This window comes from Asterias amurensis, chromosome 12 (genome assembly GCF_032118995.1).
Source record: "Asterias amurensis chromosome 12, ASM3211899v1".
In the NCBI taxonomy this organism is placed as follows: Eukaryota; Metazoa; Echinodermata; class Asteroidea; order Forcipulatida; family Asteriidae; genus Asterias; species Asterias amurensis.
Window position 1 is genome coordinate 4544742 of NC_092659.1, and position 22932 is coordinate 4567673.

General features: G+C 39.9%; 2 protein-coding genes across 2 annotated transcripts; one reads left to right on the forward strand and one right to left on the reverse strand.

Moving 5' to 3' along the window:
• Positions 1 to 1325: 1325 nt before the first annotated feature.
• Positions 1326 to 6038, reverse strand: LOC139945369 (aristaless-related homeobox protein-like). The gene is made up of 3 exons (XM_071942718.1): positions 5683 to 6038; positions 3266 to 3311; positions 1326 to 2186 (listed from the first exon to the last, which is right to left on the reverse strand). The coding sequence occupies exons 1-3, from the start codon at positions 6036 to 6038 to the stop codon at positions 1617 to 1619; spliced, it is 972 nt and encodes a 323-aa protein (XP_071798819.1). The 3' UTR covers positions 1326 to 1616.
• A 1705-nt stretch (positions 6039 to 7743) lies between these two features.
• On the forward strand, positions 7744 to 22153 carry LOC139945058 (choline-phosphate cytidylyltransferase A-like). Its single transcript, XM_071942315.1, has 9 exons — positions 7744 to 7934; positions 11853 to 11980; positions 12226 to 12324; positions 12864 to 12972; positions 13863 to 13979; positions 14322 to 14473; positions 15261 to 15488; positions 16185 to 16373; positions 17401 to 22153. Exons 3-9 carry the CDS (start codon positions 12235 to 12237, stop codon positions 17575 to 17577), a joined length of 1062 nt encoding a protein of 353 aa, XP_071798416.1. The 5' UTR covers positions 7744 to 7934; positions 11853 to 11980; positions 12226 to 12234; the 3' UTR covers positions 17578 to 22153.
• The last annotated feature ends 779 nt before the right edge of the window (positions 22154 to 22932 follow it).

Below are 22932 nucleotides of genomic sequence, written 5' to 3' on the forward strand. Positions count from 1 at the left end.
GATGTGTGGCCATTTGTGTTTCCAGGACGAACGTGGGTAGATATCTGCACACGTTCGTCTTGGGAAAAAGACCCGCCACACACCGGGGTTGACCCGGGGGATCTAAACGAACACACCCATAGGTTTCGTGTTACGACAGCGGCTACGCAGAGACAAATGCCTCCGCCCCTTACCCAGACCCATACCCTCCTCCAACCCCACCCCATCGGTTTCTTGACACCTCAGCGACTACATGGAAGAGACCGAAAACCACCGTCTCTCACCCAGACCCATCACCGTCCTCTGGCCCTCAGCGACAGGTCAGCGACTACGGAATTCATAAGAGACCGATTACCATCGCCCCGCTCACCTAGACCCATACCGTCCTCCGGCTCTCCCCACCCCATCGATTTCTTGACACTTCAGACCTCCCGTGTCTCGAAATAGACTACTTGTTGTTGACTAATACAAGGCTGTTCCATTTTTTGTATACACACAACTCTGAATGAACTACAAATTGATCAAAAAACAAATGTTTACCTTCTGCAGTCTGTTTATATTTTACTTATAGTAGACAAACTTGACAGTTTTGTATAGAGTATTTAAAGTGTAATGCAAAGCAAAATAAAAATCATAAAGTTGAAGAAAACAACTTACAACAAAGTTCTGGTTGCTTGTAGATTTAAATGCACTCCTGGACATGGCACAGTTTCAAAGAGCTGCTTATAAAGCAGAAAATACTGCTTAAAAATATTCTGCATAGCAGAAATGAGCAGGATACCAGTCACAAATTGTACGTGTGCCATTGTGGTTTGGCTGGTAAAATTGTTCTGGTAAGCATTGATGTGTCTTTAGCTACATGTTGTGCTTGAAGCAAGTATTCATGCTAATATGTGAATATATGTATTGAGTAATTACCAAACCAGTGCATTGAAAGTAAAAATAGCTCTTTTCACACGACGTCTTAAATAATGGATTATTCTTCTTTATCCCCAATGCAAAACAAAAATAGTAAACCTCACTCCAAATATGGTGTGTTCATTCACGCCGAAATGCTTCGGCGACGGACCTTTTGCCGTCACACTGCAGCTTTTTTTTTTTTTTTGCTCAGATTCACTGTACACACAATGGCATGTTCAGTGCAGTTTCAATTCTCAACAGGGAACCAGACTATCTCCCCTTCCAGCTTCACTTTGGTTACGTTGCTTTGAATGGAAGAAAAACAAACAAGATGGCCGTCCCATGATAAAAGTCTTTTGTTTTTTTAATGAAAGATGACGTCATGTGTACTCCATCTATAAGCAGGTGACGTCACACCATGGCACCTTGAAACCTTCTCCCATAGACCTTATCGCAAATACCAATGCGCAAGCGCAGATGGTTGAATGAGGTGCATTGTGGGATAGATATGAATCAAATTTTGCTACCAGCTAGACCACAATGCACCTAATTCAAAGCTTTACGCGCGCGCCCCAGTATTTGCGAAAAGGTCTATGCTTGCTTGATGCTTGCGCGCTTTCAGACGCAAAGACGCAATGATGTACGAGCGTCTATCTGTTAGTGCATCCGACGGCTGTTTTCGAATGTCATTGTTTTTAGCATTGATCTCTAAATAATATAATAGATACCAATGGTTTTTAGCAGGTGACGTCACATCGAGACACCTTCAACACTCCTTCTCCCATGCTTGCTTGATGCTTGCGCGCTTTCAGACGCAATGACGCAATGCTGTACGAGCGTCTGTCTGTTAGTGCATCCGACGGCTCTTTCTCATTGTCATTATCACTTGTTGTTGGACTACTACAACTGGATACTTTTCTCTCTTCGGGCTTCTTTTGCGGTACCAAAGTCGTAGCTGGGCACCACGGCGAGAATTGTTGGGGTTGGGCAAAGGATGGGGAAACAAACGGACGGTAGGGCGTGAAACCAGGTTGGAGTAGTGGGTAGTACAGCGACGTGAAAGGCGAAGAAGCTGGTAAACGGGAGAGTATGGCAGCCGCCACTCCAAAGCTAGACTGCTCTGGTGGTGAGAGGGGCACCGCGACCCCTCGTAAATCTAGACGAGGCTGTGCGAAGGGATGTACGGTCGGGGTGTGGAGTGGTGGCCCGCTGGGCAGTCCGTGGTTATACCCGCATGATGTGGATGCAGGATGGATCCCCTGCTTCTCTCGCTTTCTCCATTTGGCTCGTCTATTCTGAAACCAAACCTGTTGATAAATTGGAAATTTTACATCTGAATTGTACTTGCCAAACTTAAGCTTACCCCCCGAGGAGCGGATTTTATTGAAACCGTTAGTCCATTGTCGCAACTTATTTGCAACCATGAGGCGTTAATTTTCAGATTATGTGATGTTTGATAGTTTGTTGTTTGTGTTTGGTGGTTTTTTTTTTAAAAGATCTTTCCAACAACTTTACTCGGTAAAGCTCCCAAGATACAAGGGAATATAAAATGCCAAGCTGCCAGCAGCCAATCTCTCTCATACAAACCTCTTGTTTTCACGTCTATGATTATGAATTGCACAAAATAAAATCAAGATATTGTGATTCAGTAACTAGACGACAAAACTTATTGTCGTTGTGAAAATCAGCGGTAAGCTTAACCGGATTCGAACCCACACAACCTTGTGAGTGTAGGTCCTGCAGTACGTTTGCTTACTAGAGAATGGTTTACATTATTAGTTAAAAAATAATATGTTGTTTCCTGATTGTTTAAAGACAGTGGACACTTTTGGTAATTGTCAAAGACCAGTCTTCTCATTTGGTGTATCTCAACATATGCATAAAAAAACCTGTGAAAATTTGAGCTCAATTGGTCGTCGAAGTTAGCGAGAAAATGGTGAAAGAAAAAATACCCTTGTCACACGTGTTGTGTGCTTTCAGATGATTGATTTCGAGACCTCAAAATATAATTCTGAAGTCTCGAAATCAAATTTGTGGAAAATTACTTCTTTCTCAAAAACTATGTTACTTCAGAGGGAGCCGTTTCTCACAATGTTTTATACCATCAACCTCTCCCCATTACTCGTTGCCAAGTGCCTATTTTGAGTAACTACCAATAGTGTCCGCTGCATTTAACGGATAAAATGTTGCCGACGAGGACGTTTATAATACGGTTTAGGCTTTGGCTTTACTACTACAACTCTTGCATTGGCCGTCAACTTTCATGAAACATTTACGCGTGAAAGACAGAGAGTTCTGCCCAGAGCGTACACGCGTGCATTTTTTCGTTGAGTGTAATCAAAGATGGCGGCCAATGACGTCATGAGCGATCCATCTAACAGCTTACCTGAACCCGTGCCTCCGTTAAATCGACTCGTACTGCCAAGTCCTCCCTGTGTGGATTAATCAGAGACAACAAAATAATGTGTTTTGCATAACATTTCTAGAGAGTCTTTGAAAAAAATGTGTGTCACTACCGTGTAGTATTATTTCTGGCAATTAACCCAAAGAATCTGGGCCCAACTTTATTTTAGGCAAAAAATAAGTGGGGCACCTGTTGTAACAATAAACTTTATACGGAGTTTTGGCTGGAAACCATTTTTTTTAAGCAATGCTTTTCTGCCTTAGTAAGTTTTTGTGCTAACGGGCATTATAAAATTTGGCCCTGGCAATAGCGGCAGATTCCTCTGACTCAAATCAGCCCATCAACTTTCACTCACGCTATCCAAAGTGGAAAAATATAACTCCCAAATACCCGTTTCATCAAGAATAATGGGTGTTTTTTTTATAACTGCTACAAATTATGTATCTAGGCCTACGTAATTCAAAACTGTGCCATAGTAATCCACGTCTGCCTAACTGCATTTAGCTATAGGTTAGACCAATGTTGCCTTCTTATTATTCATGAGGAGGGGTTTCTACTGGCGGCCCAATTCATTTGATTTCACGTTGGATTTCACGACGAAGCACGGAGAAGCGAGCAGGTCGACATCAGTGAATCCCCACGGGAGATATATCACGGATCTCCCCGGCCTCGTCTTTGTGCTTTTTATCCCCTGATCGCTTCCGCGCCGTAGGTTTCCCAAAACCTCAATTAACCAACAAAAATCTGTCCAATTCGCCGGCTTCGTTTGCTAGTCAGTCGAAATCAGCGTAAAACTTAAGGTATCCTATTATTTTGTCTGGTTGATTTCATACAGTAGGCTCACCTCGTAGGCCGATTTAAAAACCTCAAGGACACATGTTTTTAACATTGTAAGACATACCTACCCCACAATTCTATGTTATAGAATTGAATAGATGTAGATGATGTAGATGTTATGAACGCTTAGTTTTGATGGTGTACTTTTTGTGTTGATTGGTGCTCAAGAGATTTGTCTGAGCATCTTCTAACCAGTGTAAATGCTCACATTGCGAGCGTGGATTGAAAAGCCGGCTGTCTGCCAATTCAGCGTGTAATTATTTTGAATTATTCGGGTGTGGCGCCTGGGGCTATTGCTCGTAAACCGATAGTTTATAGAAACAAAAACTCAAGATGAAGATGGCCACCACCGGATGAACAACACCAAGAATAAGTTTCTGTTTGACTTGTCTCAGCAATTAAAGTATACTTTAGTGATACTTTCCACTTTGATATCTGATGTTTGGAATGTTTCGTATCTAACAAACTTAATTTCCTCCATTCGCGACGCAAGTGTTGCATAATTTTATTTACTGAAAAATTAATTGTTTGTATTCTGATATTGCTATATCATGTGGCATTCGATATTCTCCTTTTCCTTTTGGGTTTATGACATTTATTCCTTGTATACATATATAGGCTTACTGTTTCATAACTTACACTTATAGTTAAGCGTTCACAAAATTAGCCCTTGATGGGCTGCGACAAGATAATAACAAACCTTTTCCAATGGATCGTTCGTGCCCTGTTCCAAAAGAAAATAGCGTTGCCCTCTTTTAAATAAGAAATTCCAGGCCCCTTTAAAAGGTTTCTTTTCTACATTTTGATTGACTACACTTATTAAATTTGGAGCTGCTTAGTTTTATTGTAATTTTTTAATGTTCGACAAATTACACCTGCCGGAATCGGCACTATTTCGTGATTGTCCGAAAATAAAACAGGTTTTGTTTGCAATGAGAAGCGAATTGGCATGGGACAGTGACGTGGAATCATTAGGATAGATGTGATTATTCAATAATCACATCACACCTATCCTAATAAATGCAACAATTTTAAGGCTGACCCCAAAGTTACTTGAAAGTACGAAGCTACAGCGCATTGTCAACGCACACATTAGTGTTTGTATTTGTTAGTAGGGAAATTACGCCTGTGTGAGAAAAAATTCCTAGAAACTTTGTTTATTGCTTGTTTTTCATGTCATCCCCAGTATTCACGACTGATCCTTTATTTAGTATAGTTAAATTTGCATCGGGGATAAAGAATATTAATTTTGGTTTTACCCTTATCCAGTACTTTCCCGAGTTCTTTGGTGGAAATCTGTCTCTGTATAGCTACCGGGCAATCTCGGTGGTCTGATTGGTAATGCACTGCTCTGGTATTGCAAATGTCGTGGGTTTTAATCCCACCGAGTAATAATATTCAGTAAAATTCAGTTTTAAAAAACTGTATCGATCGTTATAGGCCTATAAGCAATTACATTGGCCAGCTCGGTTAGGCTTAGGCTTAGGGTGAGCAAGCTCCATATAAAAACTATACCTGTGATAATTTGCTCAAACAAACAAACAAACAAACAAACAACACACCTTGTGAAAACATCCGGATAGTGCGTCTTGCGAAATGCCCGCTCTAATTCCTCCAACTGCTCGACGGTGAACGTCGTACGGTAACGTCGCTGCGTTCTCTTGGCCATCGTCATCCCCGGCCTGTACACGTAACCACCGGCTAAACTATCACCGTCTTCAGAGCACTCGATGGTGGGTGGTGGAAGAGCGCTCGCCCCGTACTCCGCGTCTGACAGCTCCGGTGATGTCCACTGGTGGTTACTCGTACGATCAGTTTCAACTCCTGTGTCGTTTGGGAGGACGACGTGGCTCCTACCAACTCGCCTCGTGAGGAGTGATGGGCAATCGACCGACTCGTCATCCGAAGTTGGACTCATCACCAAACAATGACACAGATCGATGTTTTTAGTTTCCAAACTGCTTGTTTAGGCCAGCATCGCATGTTATCCTCAGAACTTCTGCATGACGCTTGCTTTCTTTGCACGCTTTACTTTCCATAACAACATCATTATCAAATCATACCGGGATCAATTTCGCTCCGCGTGGAAAACTACTTTAAGTAAATTTTTCACAATCCGTAACGTTGGCAGCAGATGCATCATGCAAACGTGAAGTTGTCTCATAGGTTAGGAGGCAACACCATGATGGTGAAACCAGTAAAATTCAGAACTCAGAGATATTGAAATTGGCCTACTCGTTCATTTGCAACAGTCTGTCTCGAAATAAAAGAAACAATGTATTCGTCTTGGGGCCCGACTGCAGACAAGACCCAATTTAACTCTGATTATCCGGTCTGTGCGTGTGTTGGGGGTTGGGAGAGGAGGAGGGGGGGGGGTCACAGAAAATGGCCAGTGAGCCGCAATCGGATTTTCGGTTATTGTTTCCGAAATCTGCAGACGTCTGGAGCGACTCTAAGTGGTCGCGGTAAAAATAAAAACAGTACGCGAAATCTCTCCCCGGTCGAGTGTGGGGGAAAAGACTCATCGAAGCTTGGCGGATGAGGGGGGCTTCTGTCTCGGCTCACGTCATGCGCGTGATAGGATTGTAACGGCCTAAGATAATCCACATTTGATGGTTTCACGCTTTAGAGAAGTGATGGGGCTCAGCGCTCTTGCAGACCCCATCATCTTTGTTCAATGGTCACTTCGGCACGAGACAAGAGGGATCAGTTGTCCCGGTGTATATAACGGTGATGGACAAACGGCAGACTGTTTGATCAAGGTTTTGATTTAGCCAAAGAGATATTATTTAGGTGACGGGATAAGACAACTTAAAACACAATAAGATGGTGTGTGGTGAACCGTGCACCATTATTGGCTTAATTGGTTATCAGTGACAAGGCCGAGTAGTTCTTCTGTGATATTTGTAGCAAAGTTTGTTATCAAGAGGCGCTACAACACAAACTATGGGCAATGTTTGTGATACAGCGAATGACTAAAGTTTAATAAAGGGACACACCGGCCGACTTGGGCTATTTGGGCGACAAAATAGACTAAGAAATGAATTCAACGGTCTTCCAGGAATGAATTTAATTTAATTCACTTGGACACCGGCTTCTTCGCGGCAGTTGCAGTTTGTTGTCCCGTCTATTTTTGCAAAATGAGCCGGTAATAATTATTTCATCCATGGTTTCATAGTGAATTGTATTGTGACATTGGCCCAATTTCTTAAAGCCTTAAAAAAAATCATCAAATTTTGCCGTTTTTGAGCATTTTAAAACAAAAACTTAGGTCGCGTGACCAAGTGAAATAAAATTAAATTCACTTCAATCAATTCAAACAACTTTAATCATCCTCAATAGGCAATTACATCGGTTGGCCATATAATTTCTCCATATAAAAACGAACGACAATAATTTAAAAATAAAATATAACGATTATATTTTAGCAGAATGTTCATAGTTTTAAGATCATGTATTTTTTTGTTAGCTGATTGTGTTTTGAATCAGTTATTATTTTATATAACAAGTTATTATTTTCTTTTTCCGGTCCAACATTTCGAACACTTGCCGAGTGAGGGCGGCATTGCAAACAAGCAGTTCACATGTGATTTTGTGACGCGTGATGATGATGTGTACATTTTGAGGGGTCACTCAACAAGCTGCACTGGATGACCCCGAGACTGCTGATGACCTCCAAAAATAGATCATGCGATTGCAAGATTTGCCAGAGATTTTCGAACGTTTATTTATCACAACTTTACGATGTTCGACAGACTTTTCAAATAGTTGATGGGCAGTAGCTTTTGCTGAATTTAAAGGCACATTTGGAGAGGTAAATATGTTATTATATTTATAATGCAATGTGAAGTAAGTTCGTAACTAGGCCTACCTAATTATTTAATTTTAATTTTAACATGGAGGAATAATTTAATTAGTTGTGTCGTTGAACTTTTGTAGCTAAAATAATTAAAAGACAACACACCAACTTGCATAGTCTTTTTCTTCATACAAGCAAAAGGCACACAAATCTAATGTTGACTGCTGTGGGGAACTGGGCCCAATTTCATGGCTCTGCTTACTGCTGAATTCTGCGCTTACGATCACAATTCCCCGCTCACGTGCAAGCGCCGAATTTTTGCGCTAGCCTTGTAAGCGTAGAATGCCTAGTAACCAGGTAACGTGGAGTACGCACACGCAGAAGCCCAAATTCGCCGCTTAACCTGTGAAATACGCTTGCTTTAAGCACATAATTCCCTGCTTCTGTAAGCGCCGATTCTGTGCTTACGGTAAGCAGAGCCATGAAATTGGGCCCTGGTGGTGGATAGTGTGGTACTAACTACTATGCTGCTGCCTGCGATAGTCGGTGGTAGTGTGGGACTGGGGATAGTACTGGAAGCTCTTCTTTAATTTTAAAGGAACATTACAGAATTGGTTTTTGCTAACAAAACAGTTGCTGGCATTGTAAGCACTTTATGTAATCCACCCTACCATAAAGCATGGAGGTATAAAGGCATAAGGCATCTTAGGCCGTGTCCGAAACGACGACTTCGGCTACAGCTACGTCTAGATCAGCGCGTCTGTCAGTGTTGAAGAATAGGCAGACGCGCGCGATCTAGCCGTAGCTGTAGCCGAAGTCGCCGCTTCGGACACGGCCATAGGCATAAACTGACAAATCTGTACTAGTAGAACTTTGAGATCGATCGGCCGTCTTGGTCACGAGAGAACAGTGAAAAACCGATTACAAATTTTGCATTGCATCAATGCCAAAATAAAAAAAAATAAAACGTTCACCCTGCTCACTGCTGAGCGATAAACTCCAAACGCGCAGTTAGTTAGATGATTTATTTCTCATCAAATATGACATTTCAGACAGAAATATTTTGACAGCTTGAGGGATGTTTTCTAATATCATCATCATTAGAGTTAGACCGTGTAAGTTTTATGTAAATCTGTGATCTTCGTGATTTTTGTTTTTTACCAATTCTGTACTCTTCCTTTAAAATTATCACCTGAGAAATTGTTAATTTTTGTAAAGAAAAACACAAATAATTGTTATTTTAACCTGTTTTTGTTAGCTACCTCCAGGTTGCGATATAATGTAACCCATTCTCAAGTTTTCTCGACAGCGAAGAGGAGGGTTGCGTTACCGCAACTAGCTACTTCCGTGGTTATGACCCAACCAGTCTGAGACTGGGGCGCTGTACTGTACTCTGTTTTGGAAATTTGTCATTAGGTTTGTCAGTCGTATGACAAATTAGACGTGCGGGGGATCTGGCTGGTGGTGGTCCACTGCTTGCTTTTTTTTAATTTTTTTTTTTATAGTAAACTAAGTAGCTAGACCCAGTAAATTACTAGGGTGGGCAGGGGGTTGCTGTACTCCTTTAAAAAATTGACATCTTATTCTTAGGTAGTACAACGAATTGGAGGGAACCTGTCCCTAATGATGCAAGCAGCAGTTAGGCATTGGCTATGAATTGATTTTCTGAGTACCCAGCCATAACTTTAAAAAACGACCGGCATTTTTTTGTGGCTGGCAGCTCAAAAATAGGAAAACAGCTTGAAAAAAATCTAACTGGCTTCAAGCTTCAACACCAGGCTTTTAATTCTAAAGCCAACAGCCGGATTGATCTTGATGAAAAAAAAATTTCCAGCCAGAGAGTTGTAGGCTACCTTTTTTCTTCTCCCAAATTCTTTTTTGTAGGAAAGTCTAACTTTACAATAATGAAAGTTTAATGCACACTTTTGTAGACTTTGAACAAGATCAATTTCTGTGTGCACAATTTGCAATGTGTAAATATATGATTTTAAAGTAAACAAAATAGTTTTTTAAGTAAATGTTTTGAGCTGCGATCAGCAAATGAACTTTGGTCCATTGTCACACATTCTGTGCATGCATCAGACTGGCGTGTAGTTGTATTGTACGGTAGTTCTAAGAAATGAAAGCATGATAAAGCTATTTTAATTATGCAATCAATCTATTGTTGCTGGGAAGCAGAGGTGGTACAATGTAAATCAGTTTGAATGTAGGGATGTTGTCTAGATTTTGTATAATGTGCATGGAGCTGTGCCACCATGCGAGGCATTGAAATGTACAGACAACCAGGGCCCAATTGCATGGCTCTGCTTACCGTCGAATTCTGCGCTTACAATCACGATTCCCTGCTTACCTGCAAGCGCCAAATTTCTGTGCTAGCCTTGTAAGCGTAGAATGCCTAGTAACCGTGAGTATGCACGCGCAGAGGCCAAAATTCGCCGCTAACCTGGAAACAGGCTTGCCATAAGCACAGAATTCTCTGCTTCAGTAAGCGCCGATTCTTTTCTTACTTTCAGCAGAGCCTTGCTTACCACAATAAGTTGTTAACTTCTGAAATCGGGCTTAAAGGAACACATTGCCTTGGATCGGTCGAGTTGGTCTTTGAAAAGCGTTTTGTTATAAAATTCATATGATTAAAGAGATTTTTTAAAAGTAGAATATAGGGGCCTAATGATCCACACAAGTTATTTGTATCACTCGTAGTTGCGTGCTTTTCCTTTTACCTGGTCGACTAACACGGTCGGCCATTTATGGGAGTCAAATTTTTGACTCCCATAAATGGCCGAACATGTTAGTTCCCAAAGTAAAAGGAAAACCACGCAATTTCGGGGCAAATTTGTGTTGATCATTATATTCTACTTTTAAAACACCTTTCTAACAATTTTGTATGCATTTTATAACCAGTTTTAAACGCTTTTCAAAGACCAACTTGACCAATTTAAGGCAACGTGTTCCTTTAATTAAATGTGTTTTTTTTAATTTGGCCCATTCAGGCCTGCATGCTTCAGGTTCTTTTTCAAAGGGCTAGAGCACAAATTCATTTTCTCCTTGGTCAAAGAAGGCTCGGGCAGGACAGGCACCCTATAAGGAAATTGTAAATTTCTTCTACTGTGCATCTCAAGGGCACTAAAGCAATGACCAGGGGCATCAAGGCAATGTCCTTCATTGCCTCTGTGAAGTATCAGGACTGCCTGCCCATGTGTTTGATTCTCCTGTTGAAGGATTTATCCTTGTTTAAACTTAGAATTTGTTCAAACCTCTCTGAGCCTTTGGTCTTGAAAGAAGCAAAACAGCCACTTAAAGGAACACGTTGCCTTGGATCGGACGAGTTGGTCAAAACAAAAGCGTTTGTAACCGTTTTTTATAAAATGCATATGGTTGGAAAGATGTTTTAAAAGTAGAATACAGTGATCCACACAAGTTTGCCTCGAAATTGCGTGGTTTTCCTTCTACTGTGCGAACTAACATGGTCGGCCATTTATGGGAGTCAAAATTTTGACCCCCATAAATGGCCGACGTGTTAGTCGACGAGGTAAAAGGAAAACCACGCAATTTCGAGGCATGTTTGTGTGGATCATTGTATTCTACTTATACAACATCTTTCTACCCATATGCATTTTATAAAAAACGGTTACAAACGCTTTTTAAAGACCAACTCGACCGATCCAAGGCAACGTGTTCCTTTAAGAGAGAAAGAAGTAGCCCACATAGTGACTAAACCTGTCTAGTATTGTATCTCAAGTGGTCCACAAAATCTGCAAACTTGTTGGATTGTAACATCTGGGAGAAGGTTTTGGGTCTAGAAATGATGGGGAGGGGGCCAAGCCTGCAAGCCAGTAATCAGGAATTGTCATAATTCACTGATTGTTATACAAATGTTTGCGAAAAATCAATCAATCTTACAAGTTTTGTTTTGTATTGTTTTATTGTTCATAGAATAAATTGAACTTCGTACCTGGTTCACAATCTTATCTCAGTCATCGGTGATATAGAAACAAAGTTCACAAATTCCAGCACCACTGGTTTGACGAACCGCCGGCATAAAAGTGATCAACTAAAAAAAGGTAAGAAAAGGCTGGATCTGAAAGTCTTAAAGTTGTCTTGGGTTTGTGTCTTTCTTCTGTAGAAAGTACAATGTACTTCACGCCTGTCAGTCAATCTATAACTCCAGGGGTTACCAAAGGTGGAAATACCATCATATCAAAATACCTCCTAAAATTTAGAGCATGGTTTCAGACTTTAAAGTCAGCAACGACTCTTGCCCCTGTAGATTTTTTAACTGGGTGTCATATTCAACCATTGATCTTAGATACCAGCCATGGCATCAACTTCTACAAAAAGAAAACGCACATTAGAAGATGCAGAGAGTGGGACTTTGGATGCAACACCACACAAGGTCCACTGTATGGTGAGTATTCCAAAGAAATGTTGCCGTGGGTAAACATGGCGGAGCAAATAAGAGCACCGAACTCAGGCTGTGGTGTTTCTGTTCCACAGAGTACTCGCTCGAGTTCCAAATGTGACACTTGTGTCCCTGAGTAAGACACTTAACTGGTTCTTGTGATTGATTCAGCTTTGTTACGCATATTTGTTGCACAGGCTGTATACTAACCAAGAAGCTGAGATGGTTTAAAGTGTTTGTAACACAAAACACAATTTCCACGGCTTTACATTAAACTTACACGGTTTGAAGAAAATGGTGGTAGAAAGCTTCCCCTTAAATATTACTTGCTTAAGTGCTTTAAGTTTTGAGAAAAGAGAAAAACACTGTCACAAAATACTTTTTGTCTCAACAAGACGAAAATCATTTTAGCATGTACAAACGTATTTACCAGTAATGGTACTAAAGACCAAGTGAGAATACAGGTCTTGACAATTCCCAAATATGTCCAGTACCTTTAGAGATGATGATGTTTTTACTCTTTATTTTTTATTTTTTCCGAGCAGGGTCTTCTAGAACCAGCTATTCTTGGAGGATCAGTGGAATCAGCAAGAGAGAAACAAAGGTGGCAATTCTACCCACTCACTCTTGAGCAAGCAAAGAAGGGTGACCACGGTAAACTCTCAGAATGTTGTCCCTCATGCACAAAACTAGATCAAGTCCCAATTGAATGGCTCTGCTTGCCGCCCAATTCTACGTTTATGATCGTTATTCTTGGCAAGTGCTGAATTTATACGCTAGCTGTGAAAGCGTAGAATGCCTAGTTTGTGGAGTACGCCTGACACACAAGCAAAAATTCCTAGCATTACGCTTGACGTAAGCGCTGAATTCCCTGCTTCTGTAAACGTTGAATCCTTGCTTACCGTTGACGTATTCCGTAAGCGCTGGATCTTTGCTTGCCGTAAGCAGAGCCATGAATATTGGCCCTGGTTGGCTTGGGGTTTTGTTTCCTGTCTTTCACATTAGTAGACCCCTGATTAAAATTCTGGACCAGAGCCTCGCATGTAGATTGGGTTTCAGTCTCTTTTTAATAATAATATCGAAGTATATAGCGCACGTATCTACCAAACAACGTACTCAAGGCGCCGAGTATAAACAAACTTTCAGAAAGATAGGTTATTGCAGTGATGAATTCTGAGACCCAATTATTTAGCACCTTATAAGGGTTTACAAGGTGCTACGGCGCATTAAGCAGCCACAACCAGGAACACCGGGGCGAACCCCTTCTCTTTTCCGATAAGTGCATTGGGTTCTTTTACATGCATTAATACACAACACATGGGACCAACGGCTTTACGTCCCATCCGAAGGCAGAGCAATTGTTGAGTGTCTTGCTTAAGGACACAAGAGTTTGAATGACACAAGAGTTTGAATTCAGTGCTCTTAACCGCTTGGCCACAACACTTCCATACACCTTCTCTTTGAAGGTGAAGGTTAGGTAGACTGGCTCAGTCATCTTACCAGTCATTCTTTCGCTGTATTCTTGCGTATGTTTTGTACGACAGGCTCAAGACCGGTGCGGGTCTACGCAGATGGCATCTTCGACCTTTTCCATGCTGGTCATGCGAGGGCGCTCATGCAAGCCAAGAACTGTCTACCGAACGTATATCTCATAGTTGGAAGTAAGTTGTTTTTTCATGTCCAAAGAAAGGTGTTAAATATATGTTTTTTCTTTGAAACCAAATCTGTAGTTTTATTTAACAAAAAACGCAAAGAAATGGTTGATGATGTGTCAGCAATGTTGCATTTATCTTGATGTGTACTCATTGATGAATGAGTACCATACCAAATATTGTGTTTGTTACTTTGCCCAGTTGTGTACCCATGCAACACAAAGAGGAAAATGTGGTTATGTGCCCCAAAGAGCATCTGTCCAGAGTGTCAGGGGTCTTGGGTTCAAATCTCGATGAGGACCATTTGAGTTTTCTCTCATCCAGTTATTATTTTTATTTTTCAAATTTTAGTTTGCAATGATGAGTTGACAAGAAGGTTAAAAGGCAACACAGTACTGAATGAATGGGAACGCTATGAAGGCGTCAGACATTGTCGTTATGTTGACGAAATCATCTGTGACGCACCATGGGTCATTACTCCAGAATACCTCGATGAACACAAGGTCAGTTTTAATAATATCAATAATATTGTGGCGTGTTGTGGCGTGTTGTGGTTAAGAGAATCAGATTCAAGCTCTGGTGTTTGATCAGCAGAGAATTGGTTCGAGTCCCAGTCTTGACACTTATGTCCTTAAGCAAGACACTTAACCATGATTGCTTCATAAAGTTAGGGAGGTAGTGCTTTCTGCCCTACCAACCAGGCTTCTGATGGAAAAAACCAAAAATGGTGTAGGGGTAAAACCAACATAAATTTTCTTTATCCCGATGCAAATTTAACATCTATCAGTCTCCTGACGATGACTAGCTAGAGCAAGCTAGTTGAAATGTTGGGACCAATTCAAGAACTGACTCCGCGGTAATACAGTTAATTACGATCCTATAAGCTAAGTAGTAGTCTCAGCCTATTTCTATACCATCCGCCCGGGTAATAGTTAATAAGCAGGACAGTTCTTTTCAGAACTGAGAAGTCTCCCGAACACCCGAACAATCTACTCTGCGGTAGTACAATAAAGCAAGACAGTTCTCTAAGAACAAACTCTACCTGGTAAGTAGATACACACATGGTGTTACTGCAACCAAATAAATATATATCTATTAAATCGTTGTGGTACCCGCTGCTAAAGTATCGGATTTGAACTGCCTCTTGCTACCGCGCAATCTCCGTGGTCTATTTGGTAAGACACTGCCTAGCATTGCAAAGGTCGTGGGCTCCAATTTAGTTGTGAGGGTAAAACCAAAATTAATAAGATGATATTGTCAAAAGGTTTGAAATCTTCTTTACGTTCTTAGATTGATTTTGTGGCACACGATGACATTCCATACAACACCCCCGGTGTCCAGATGAACGACGTCTACAAAGACATCAAGGCGGCTGGGAAGTTTGTCCCGACGCAGCGAACCGAAGGTATCTCGACGTCGGACATCATCGCCAGGCTGGTCCGCGATTATGACATTTACGTCAGAAGAAACCTCTCGAGAGGTTACACGGCTAAGGAGATGAATGTTAGCTTCATCAAGGTAAGAAGACGAGTCTGAGGGGATAGTAGTATTAAGACTTGTAATGCGCAAATATCCACTCTGCTGGGTGTTCAAGGCGCAGTAAAAACAATTAAAAATAGACACAACAAAATGAGTCCTCAAAAACCTGTCACACATTAGATAAGTTTTGAGAAATGATTTGAATTTTGTGGTACAAAGACAAGATCTAAGATAAAGTGGTAGAGAGATCCAGATGCGTGGTGCAGCTGAAGAAAAAGACCTGTCACACCCCATGAGTGTCCAGACGTGGGTTCAATGAGGAGAAGCATGGAACTTGATCAAGATTCCTTGATGGAGTGTAAACTTAAAGTAGTTCAGAAATGCAAAGTCTTATTTATCGTCCAATGTGGTTTGCAATGATAGAAACTGTGGCAAGCTGCACCGTTTAGGGCACACTACTAGCAGGGCTGCCAACACTCCCTGATTTTACAGTAAATTATTTAAGCATGTTCAATGGATTAATGCGACTCTCCTGAAAACATTGCTCAGTGATTTTCTCTTTTTTTTCCCCTCAAAAACTTGATGACTAATGAAGCTGAAACTTCAACAGGTAGGCCTAAATTATATTACTTGCATCTTCATTCACAGTGAGTAGGGATTAATGTCATGGTCAAAAACTTGATCTACAAAAGGTACCAAACCCTTTTAATGTTGCCTTTTTTTGTTTGTTTGAAGGAAACAAGCCTGAGTTTGCAGGACCGAGTTGACAAGGTCAAGAAGAAGGTCACCAGGGTGGAGACCAAGTCCAAAGAATTCGTCCAAAAGGTGGAAGACAAAGGAAGGGAATTAATCCAGCGATGGGAAGAGAAATCCAGAGAGATGATCGGAAACTTCTTGGACATGTTTGGATCGGACGGGCCATTGGTAAGTTTCTTGGTTTGTCTGGATCTGGACAAACATGTAGGGTGTCGTGGCCGAGCGGATAAGAGCACAAAACTCAAGATCTGCTGTTTCTGTTCAGCAGAGTGTGGGTTCGAGTCCCGGTCGTGACACTTGTGTCCTTGAGCAAGACACTTAGCTATAATTGCTGCTCTCCAACCAGGGGTAAATGGGTACCTGTGAGGGCAGAGATGGTTCTTGTGATTGATTTAGCTCAGTGCGCTACATATTTGGCAGCACAGGCCGTATACTCCCCAGGGAGCTGAGACGGTTTAAGGAATGAAATTGCCCAGTGATCAGGGGTAATAATGTTGGAAGCGTGTGAGACCTGGTTTAGAAAAGTGCTTTATAAAAACCGATTATTATTATTAGTGCTATTAAACATTCTCAACACTCTAATTAGAGCCAAACGAGAAAAGAAGATGATGAAGAAATTTTAGTTTTGGATGTGGGAGGAAACCCCCAGAAAAACTCCAGGGAAAACCAGTGCAGTCGAGTAAGAACTGAAACCCAATCTACACAGTGCCCCCGGTGGGATTCAAACCAGGGTCCCAGAGGTGGAAGGCGAGGCAAGACACCACAACACCTAGCCCTACATGTATATAGGACTCTTCCTCTGTGCTGATTGCAGATACAGAGTCCTAAATATTAGGGCCTGTTTCTGGGGTAGAAAATTTCCAAAGCTTCATAACTCAAACTTGCCTGCCAGAAGCCACTAAATTCAACACAATCACATTCCATGGCAGCATACATTTTTTTTTAGTTTTGGGTTTTGGTCGTCATATATTCCTCACAAATCCGTCATTTTTGTTAAATAATGCAGCTCCCAACGTTAAGAAGTTCCCGTTTTGATCGTATTCACACAGTTGTCTGCCGTGTCCCGTTCTAGTCAATTTTAATATGTTGAACCCAATATATTTTTTGCTTTAAACTGATTCTAAAAAAAAAACAGGAAAAACATGACGGTGTTTTTTAATTTGAGACCTAAATCTTGCTGTTTTTTCTTTTTAAGAAAAAGATTTTTGTGGACGGCACAGGTCGTCTGAGAAATGCCATTTCACCTCCGGCCAGTCCAAGCTCCGCCTCATACCAAGACGACTACTCTTCAGGAGATGAATTAGGCGAGGAGGAAGAACATCAAGAAGAAGAAGAAGAAGACAAAGATGAAGAAGAAAATGATGATAACTAAGTATACAACAGACCCTCTGATTGGCTATTCTTTTTAAATAAATTGCAGTGATTGGTTGATTCGTGGTGATGAGCACACACAAAAATGCATCTTTTGAACACGAAACCATTGTTTTATAACAGATGTACCGATTGGTTCATATGGCAGAACGCATCACAGTGATTGGTTGGTGTGATTATTTAACCTTTAAAGGGTGTATGTACGTTTTGTAGGACAAAAAAAACAATGTCCACAGATTTACACTAAACTTACACAGTTTGAAGATAATGATAGTAGAAAGCTTCCCTGAAAATATTATGTGCTGAGGTCCTGTGGTTTTGGGGTAATGAGTAAACAATGTCATGAAAATAAATTTGGTCTCATGAGACCAAAATTATTTTAAGAATTTACAAACATATTTTCATTACATTGTTTTACTCATTTCCCCAAAACTACAGCACCTCAGTAAGTAATATTTGAAGGGAAGTTTTCCACTATCCTTATCTTCAAACCCTGTAAGTTTAATGTAAATCAATGGACATTTTAAAAAAGTACCCAAATCCTTTAGGTGCTACAGGGTGAGTGGCACCCACTGATGTTAAAAACAACTCTTCTGATTAGTTTGTATTTTTGAATTGATAATACAGTTATAATTTACTTCAAATCTTTTGAGTACTATTGAAAATCAGGTTGTCATATTCCTCACATTCCAAGAGAAGAAGAAAGAAGTAATGTTTTGGTTTTCTGTTTTTAATAAGGGAATCAATGTGTGGTGAAGAGGTTTTCAACTAGTGGTTTAATCCCAACGAGGCCTGGTTCTTGATAATTTTACCGAGATGAAGTCGAGGTAAATTATAAAGAACCAGGCCTCGGCGGGTTTAAACCACTAGTTGAAAACCGATTCAACACACTTTGATTCCCCTTCATAAATACCTTTTCAGTCAAAAACATCATCACTTTTTGTTCAAAAAGTAAAATAAATGCAAAAATTATAATTGTTAAATGATTTCTTTCAACACAACACCCCTCCAGCTATGAAATGGTAAAGCCCTCCGCCGCCCTCGGGTAAACAACTCCTTATAAGGGAATGCTGTGCGCGTCGCGCAAATCGCGTGATGTGGCACAGCTGTTTAAGCCGTTGCTCTCGACAAATAGGAACGAAGAAACTGTCTTATAAGAACAGGTGCAAGGTCGCGTGTCACGCCCATGAATTTACACTTTTTACCGGTCATAAGCAAAGGTTTATACACACCCACGTGACGCGCTCTCCACAAATAGGAATAGCGAAACTGTCTGAGGTATTTATGAATAACAATTTTTAATTGTTATCCTAAATCACCGGCACACAATCACCAAAGAAAGTTTGGTTCTGTGTTAATTCACTATTAAGTCCCTTCATTATTCTTAGATGCTGTGAATTCCACATTTGTAACAACTCATAATGTAGTTGCCCATTTATGTATTTTTTGTCCAAAGTGAAACAAAGTTGTTGTTTTGCTACCTTTCGGTTATAGATTTGTGGGTGGTTTGCAATTTTAAGGGCACTGTTTGTGCCAGACACGATCTCTGATTAACATAGACGATGTGGTTTAGTGTCGATCTTTGGTTAATACAAAGGATGTGGTCTAGTGTTTAAGACCAGGGCCCAATTTCCTATAGCTGCTAAGCACAAAAATTTGCTTAGCATGAAATTTCTTCCTTGATAAAAACAGGATTACCAACCAAATTTCCATTTGTTGCATATTGCTTGTTACTGGTATTCAGCTGTTGTTGGCTCATCCAGAAAATCATGTGGAAATTTGGTTGGTAATCCTGTTTTTATCGAGGTAGAGATTTCTTGCTAAGCAAATTTTTGTGCTTAGCAGCTCTATGCCCAATTTCATGGCTCTGCTTAACAACGGATTTTGTGTTTACTGTTTAATTTTCATTTCATAGCGCTGTCAACCATATGCAATTGAAAAGACCTGCTTACCTTCAGGCGCTTTACTGCATGAAAATGAAAAGACGTCCCAGTGCAAATCCATGGTGAATGCCCTAAATTTCTTGCTAACCTGTGAAATACACATACAATTTTTTGATTCTATAAATAATGGCACAACAAAAATTGTGGTTTATCTTTCACCTTTTTTTTCGTTTTGCCTAAACTGTGGATCCTAACTTGACTTTCAGATTTTTTTTGTTTTCATCAAATACTCTAAACATTAAAATAAATAATTGCTTGTCTAAATTTTTAGTGATTGCAGCTATATAAAACCCATCGCTTGGGTCCTATTTTGTAAACTCCTACAAAACATTAAAAATGATTGAACCAAATGAAATTAAACTAAATGGATTATAAAAATATAAGAAAAACATATATATATTGAAAAAGTAAATAAAGCTTTAAGAAAAATAATATACCCGTTATTTTTTCTTTATATTATGTAATGTTACATTGTGGTAAATTATGTTTTGGTTTTGTTTTTGTTTTTCCCAGTGTTCAATTGATTTGATCATTTAGTTTGGAAAATATGTGCCAATTTAGTTCAACTTGGTGCCTTCATGTTATTAAATGTAGCAGTAAACAAGTCTCGTTTTTTTAGCAGTAATTGGGCATGATATTCCTCTTACTTTAGTCTGATTTCCGATGTTGTTTTGTCCTTGGAAAAATCAGAATAATTGTGACTAAATAGCGAGAAAAGTCTATTAAAGCCTACACCATAATTTTGTATGTGATGCGATCAAGCTAAATGAGTCGTTTTTCGGTAAATGCATGATTGCATAACAGGCCAACATAGGTCGACATGGGTGTACATTTTTATGTATACATCTCTTGGTGTTTCGACTTCTATAACTTTTGAACCAAAGGTGATATCAACACGGAGTTTTCATGTCCTTCAAGCTGAGATTGTACTTCTTTCAAATAGATTTTTAAAAAAAATTGTTTTACAAGGGTCGACAAAAGACTCATTTAGCTTGATCGCATCATGTACATGTAGGTCAGGCTCTGTACTCAATCAAATTGTTCTACCTTTTTCCAAGGACCAAATAACATGCCTGAGAAATTTAAATAAGGTAGTAACAATACAAATCCTTTCACCAAGGGCAAACAATTTCAATTTATTTTGATATATGTAATTTTGGGTCGAACACTCAAAATTTGAATTTGTACAATTCAAACCGTTCTGTAGTCTTGGTGCAAGACATTATTCACTATCCCTCAACTCTCACGATCTGGCGGGTGCTGTTGGAAATCTTCCGGATCATCCAACACCAAAGACCTTTTTTGCAATTATATTTGTACCCATTATGCAAGCGATAACTGTGGAATGAGGTGCATGCTGGTCTAGCTAACGATCAAGCTAAGCTAGGCGAGCATGCTCCCCATTCCATGCATAAAGCGTGCGTACCGATTATTTGTGATAAGGGCAACAGGCCAGAAACGCCCTTTATCGGTGGAATAGTCGTAATGTGTGTTGCAATCTGGTGTAGGGCCTTTGGGTTTTACCAACAACTCAAACAGAACAACTTGCACCAAGACTAACCGATTCTTTCGAACCAAGTAGAAAGGTAGTAGTGATGTCTTGAACGAAGTCTAAATTTACCTAAATATAAAGGCGACCATAACAACTAATGATTTCAGGTCTTCCTTATTTTAATGAAATGACAATTTTTCAAGATGATCACTTGGATGTATAATTTCATAAAAGTAATGTGATATTTTTCTTCGACTGATAATTATATTTATATTATGTAGTCGTACTTCATGCTGGGTTTTGCAAATGCTGTTAAGGCCAAGTTTACATCATGGTTTTTGTGAAACTGTAAATTAATTATTTAAGTGTTCAAGTTTGTTTTCAACAATGACACCATTCATTTGACCTAGTCAAATTATGAAGAAAAAAAAAACTTTTGCGAAGGGGTTCGTGTCCGATCATACTTGGCTTATTTCGATTCCGACAATCAAAATAAGCAACTGTGGTATCTGGTTTCAGTCAATGCTATTTTTCTTGACTTGTTTTGTTGAGGGGCTCATGTTCGGGGTCTCAGTAAATGCTATTCTTCTTGACTTGTTTTGTGAAGAGGTTTATGTCTGATCATACCAGGCTTATTTCGATTTTGACAATCAAAATAAGCAACTGTGGTATCGGGTCTCAGTTAAATGCTATTTTCCGGACTTTCTTTGAAGTATCTCAGATGTAAATGTTTCCCTGGTGGAATGGTAAAACCAGTATAAAGTTTGCAAATTAAAAACACAAAAACGAAATGGGGATAATCATGATTCCTTTTCCTTGAAGGGAAAGCTTGTTCTTTATGTAAAGTTTATGATTTATTGTTGTTATAATACATTCATGGATACAGCTGCATGAAGATAATTTTTTGTTTGTATAACAACTTGCCTTTTGTTAATTCTGTGGAGATTTATTTTCTATTTTGAGATTAGGTTGAAGGAAAGAAAAAATGTTTGAATTTATTTAATTGTGTATTTATCTCCAACGTGCGTTCTGGAAGAATAAATCTTTAACAATAATGTTGCATGATGATGGGAGGTGCTGATACTTTGAAGAAAGCATTAAAAAACACATAAAATAACTGTGGTGAAGTTATTGTTATTAATATTTTAAGCACAACAATTTGTGTATAAGCCATTTTTTCTGTTATCAGACTCGTTTATCAAAGTTACAAGTCCCCCCCCCCCCCCCCCCAGCTTCTGAAGACTGGGGACAAAGCCCCCCTCCCCTCGTTTTGACCACCTTTATTATGAAGCTCAAGTATTTGTGACACGCTACGTGAAAATGAGTCGGATGTTGACAATTTCAAGGATTGAGTTATATGCGTGTCTGAAAAGAACACACCAACAGCAGTAATTTGGTGCCTATAAGCTTTGGGGTGTATTGCGTTGCCGAGTTACTTCCGTTTGAAATTAGACAAAACATAATTTTTTTCTGAAAAACGAATTACAAGTGAAGTGATGTTTTAAACTACCATTTTGCGCTAAAGGATACAAATAAGACATAAGTATGATCACAAAATTGTTGTATTCATAGCTTTATTACCTAAAAGTAATAGTCTAAACATAGATCTTAAAAAGATCTTTTCCCACATTAAACTGTCCATAACTCAATATGCATTGGGCGACATCTGACTCATTTTCACGTAGCGGGTCACATTTTATATGTTGTAAAACCCAACCTTTTGTCCCGCCATCGGCATCAACCTGGGGGCAACGGATGACACCACTTTTTTAAGAGTTTCCTCTCAAAATTGGCCTGATATTGCACCAGAGAGTATTTATATCAAGAATGCATTGTCCCGGGCCCCTTTTATGTACCTCAATTAATCAAAAGAGGGCGCTTTAATACTTCCAGTGTGCCGAACGCAGTTCACGTCCGAAAG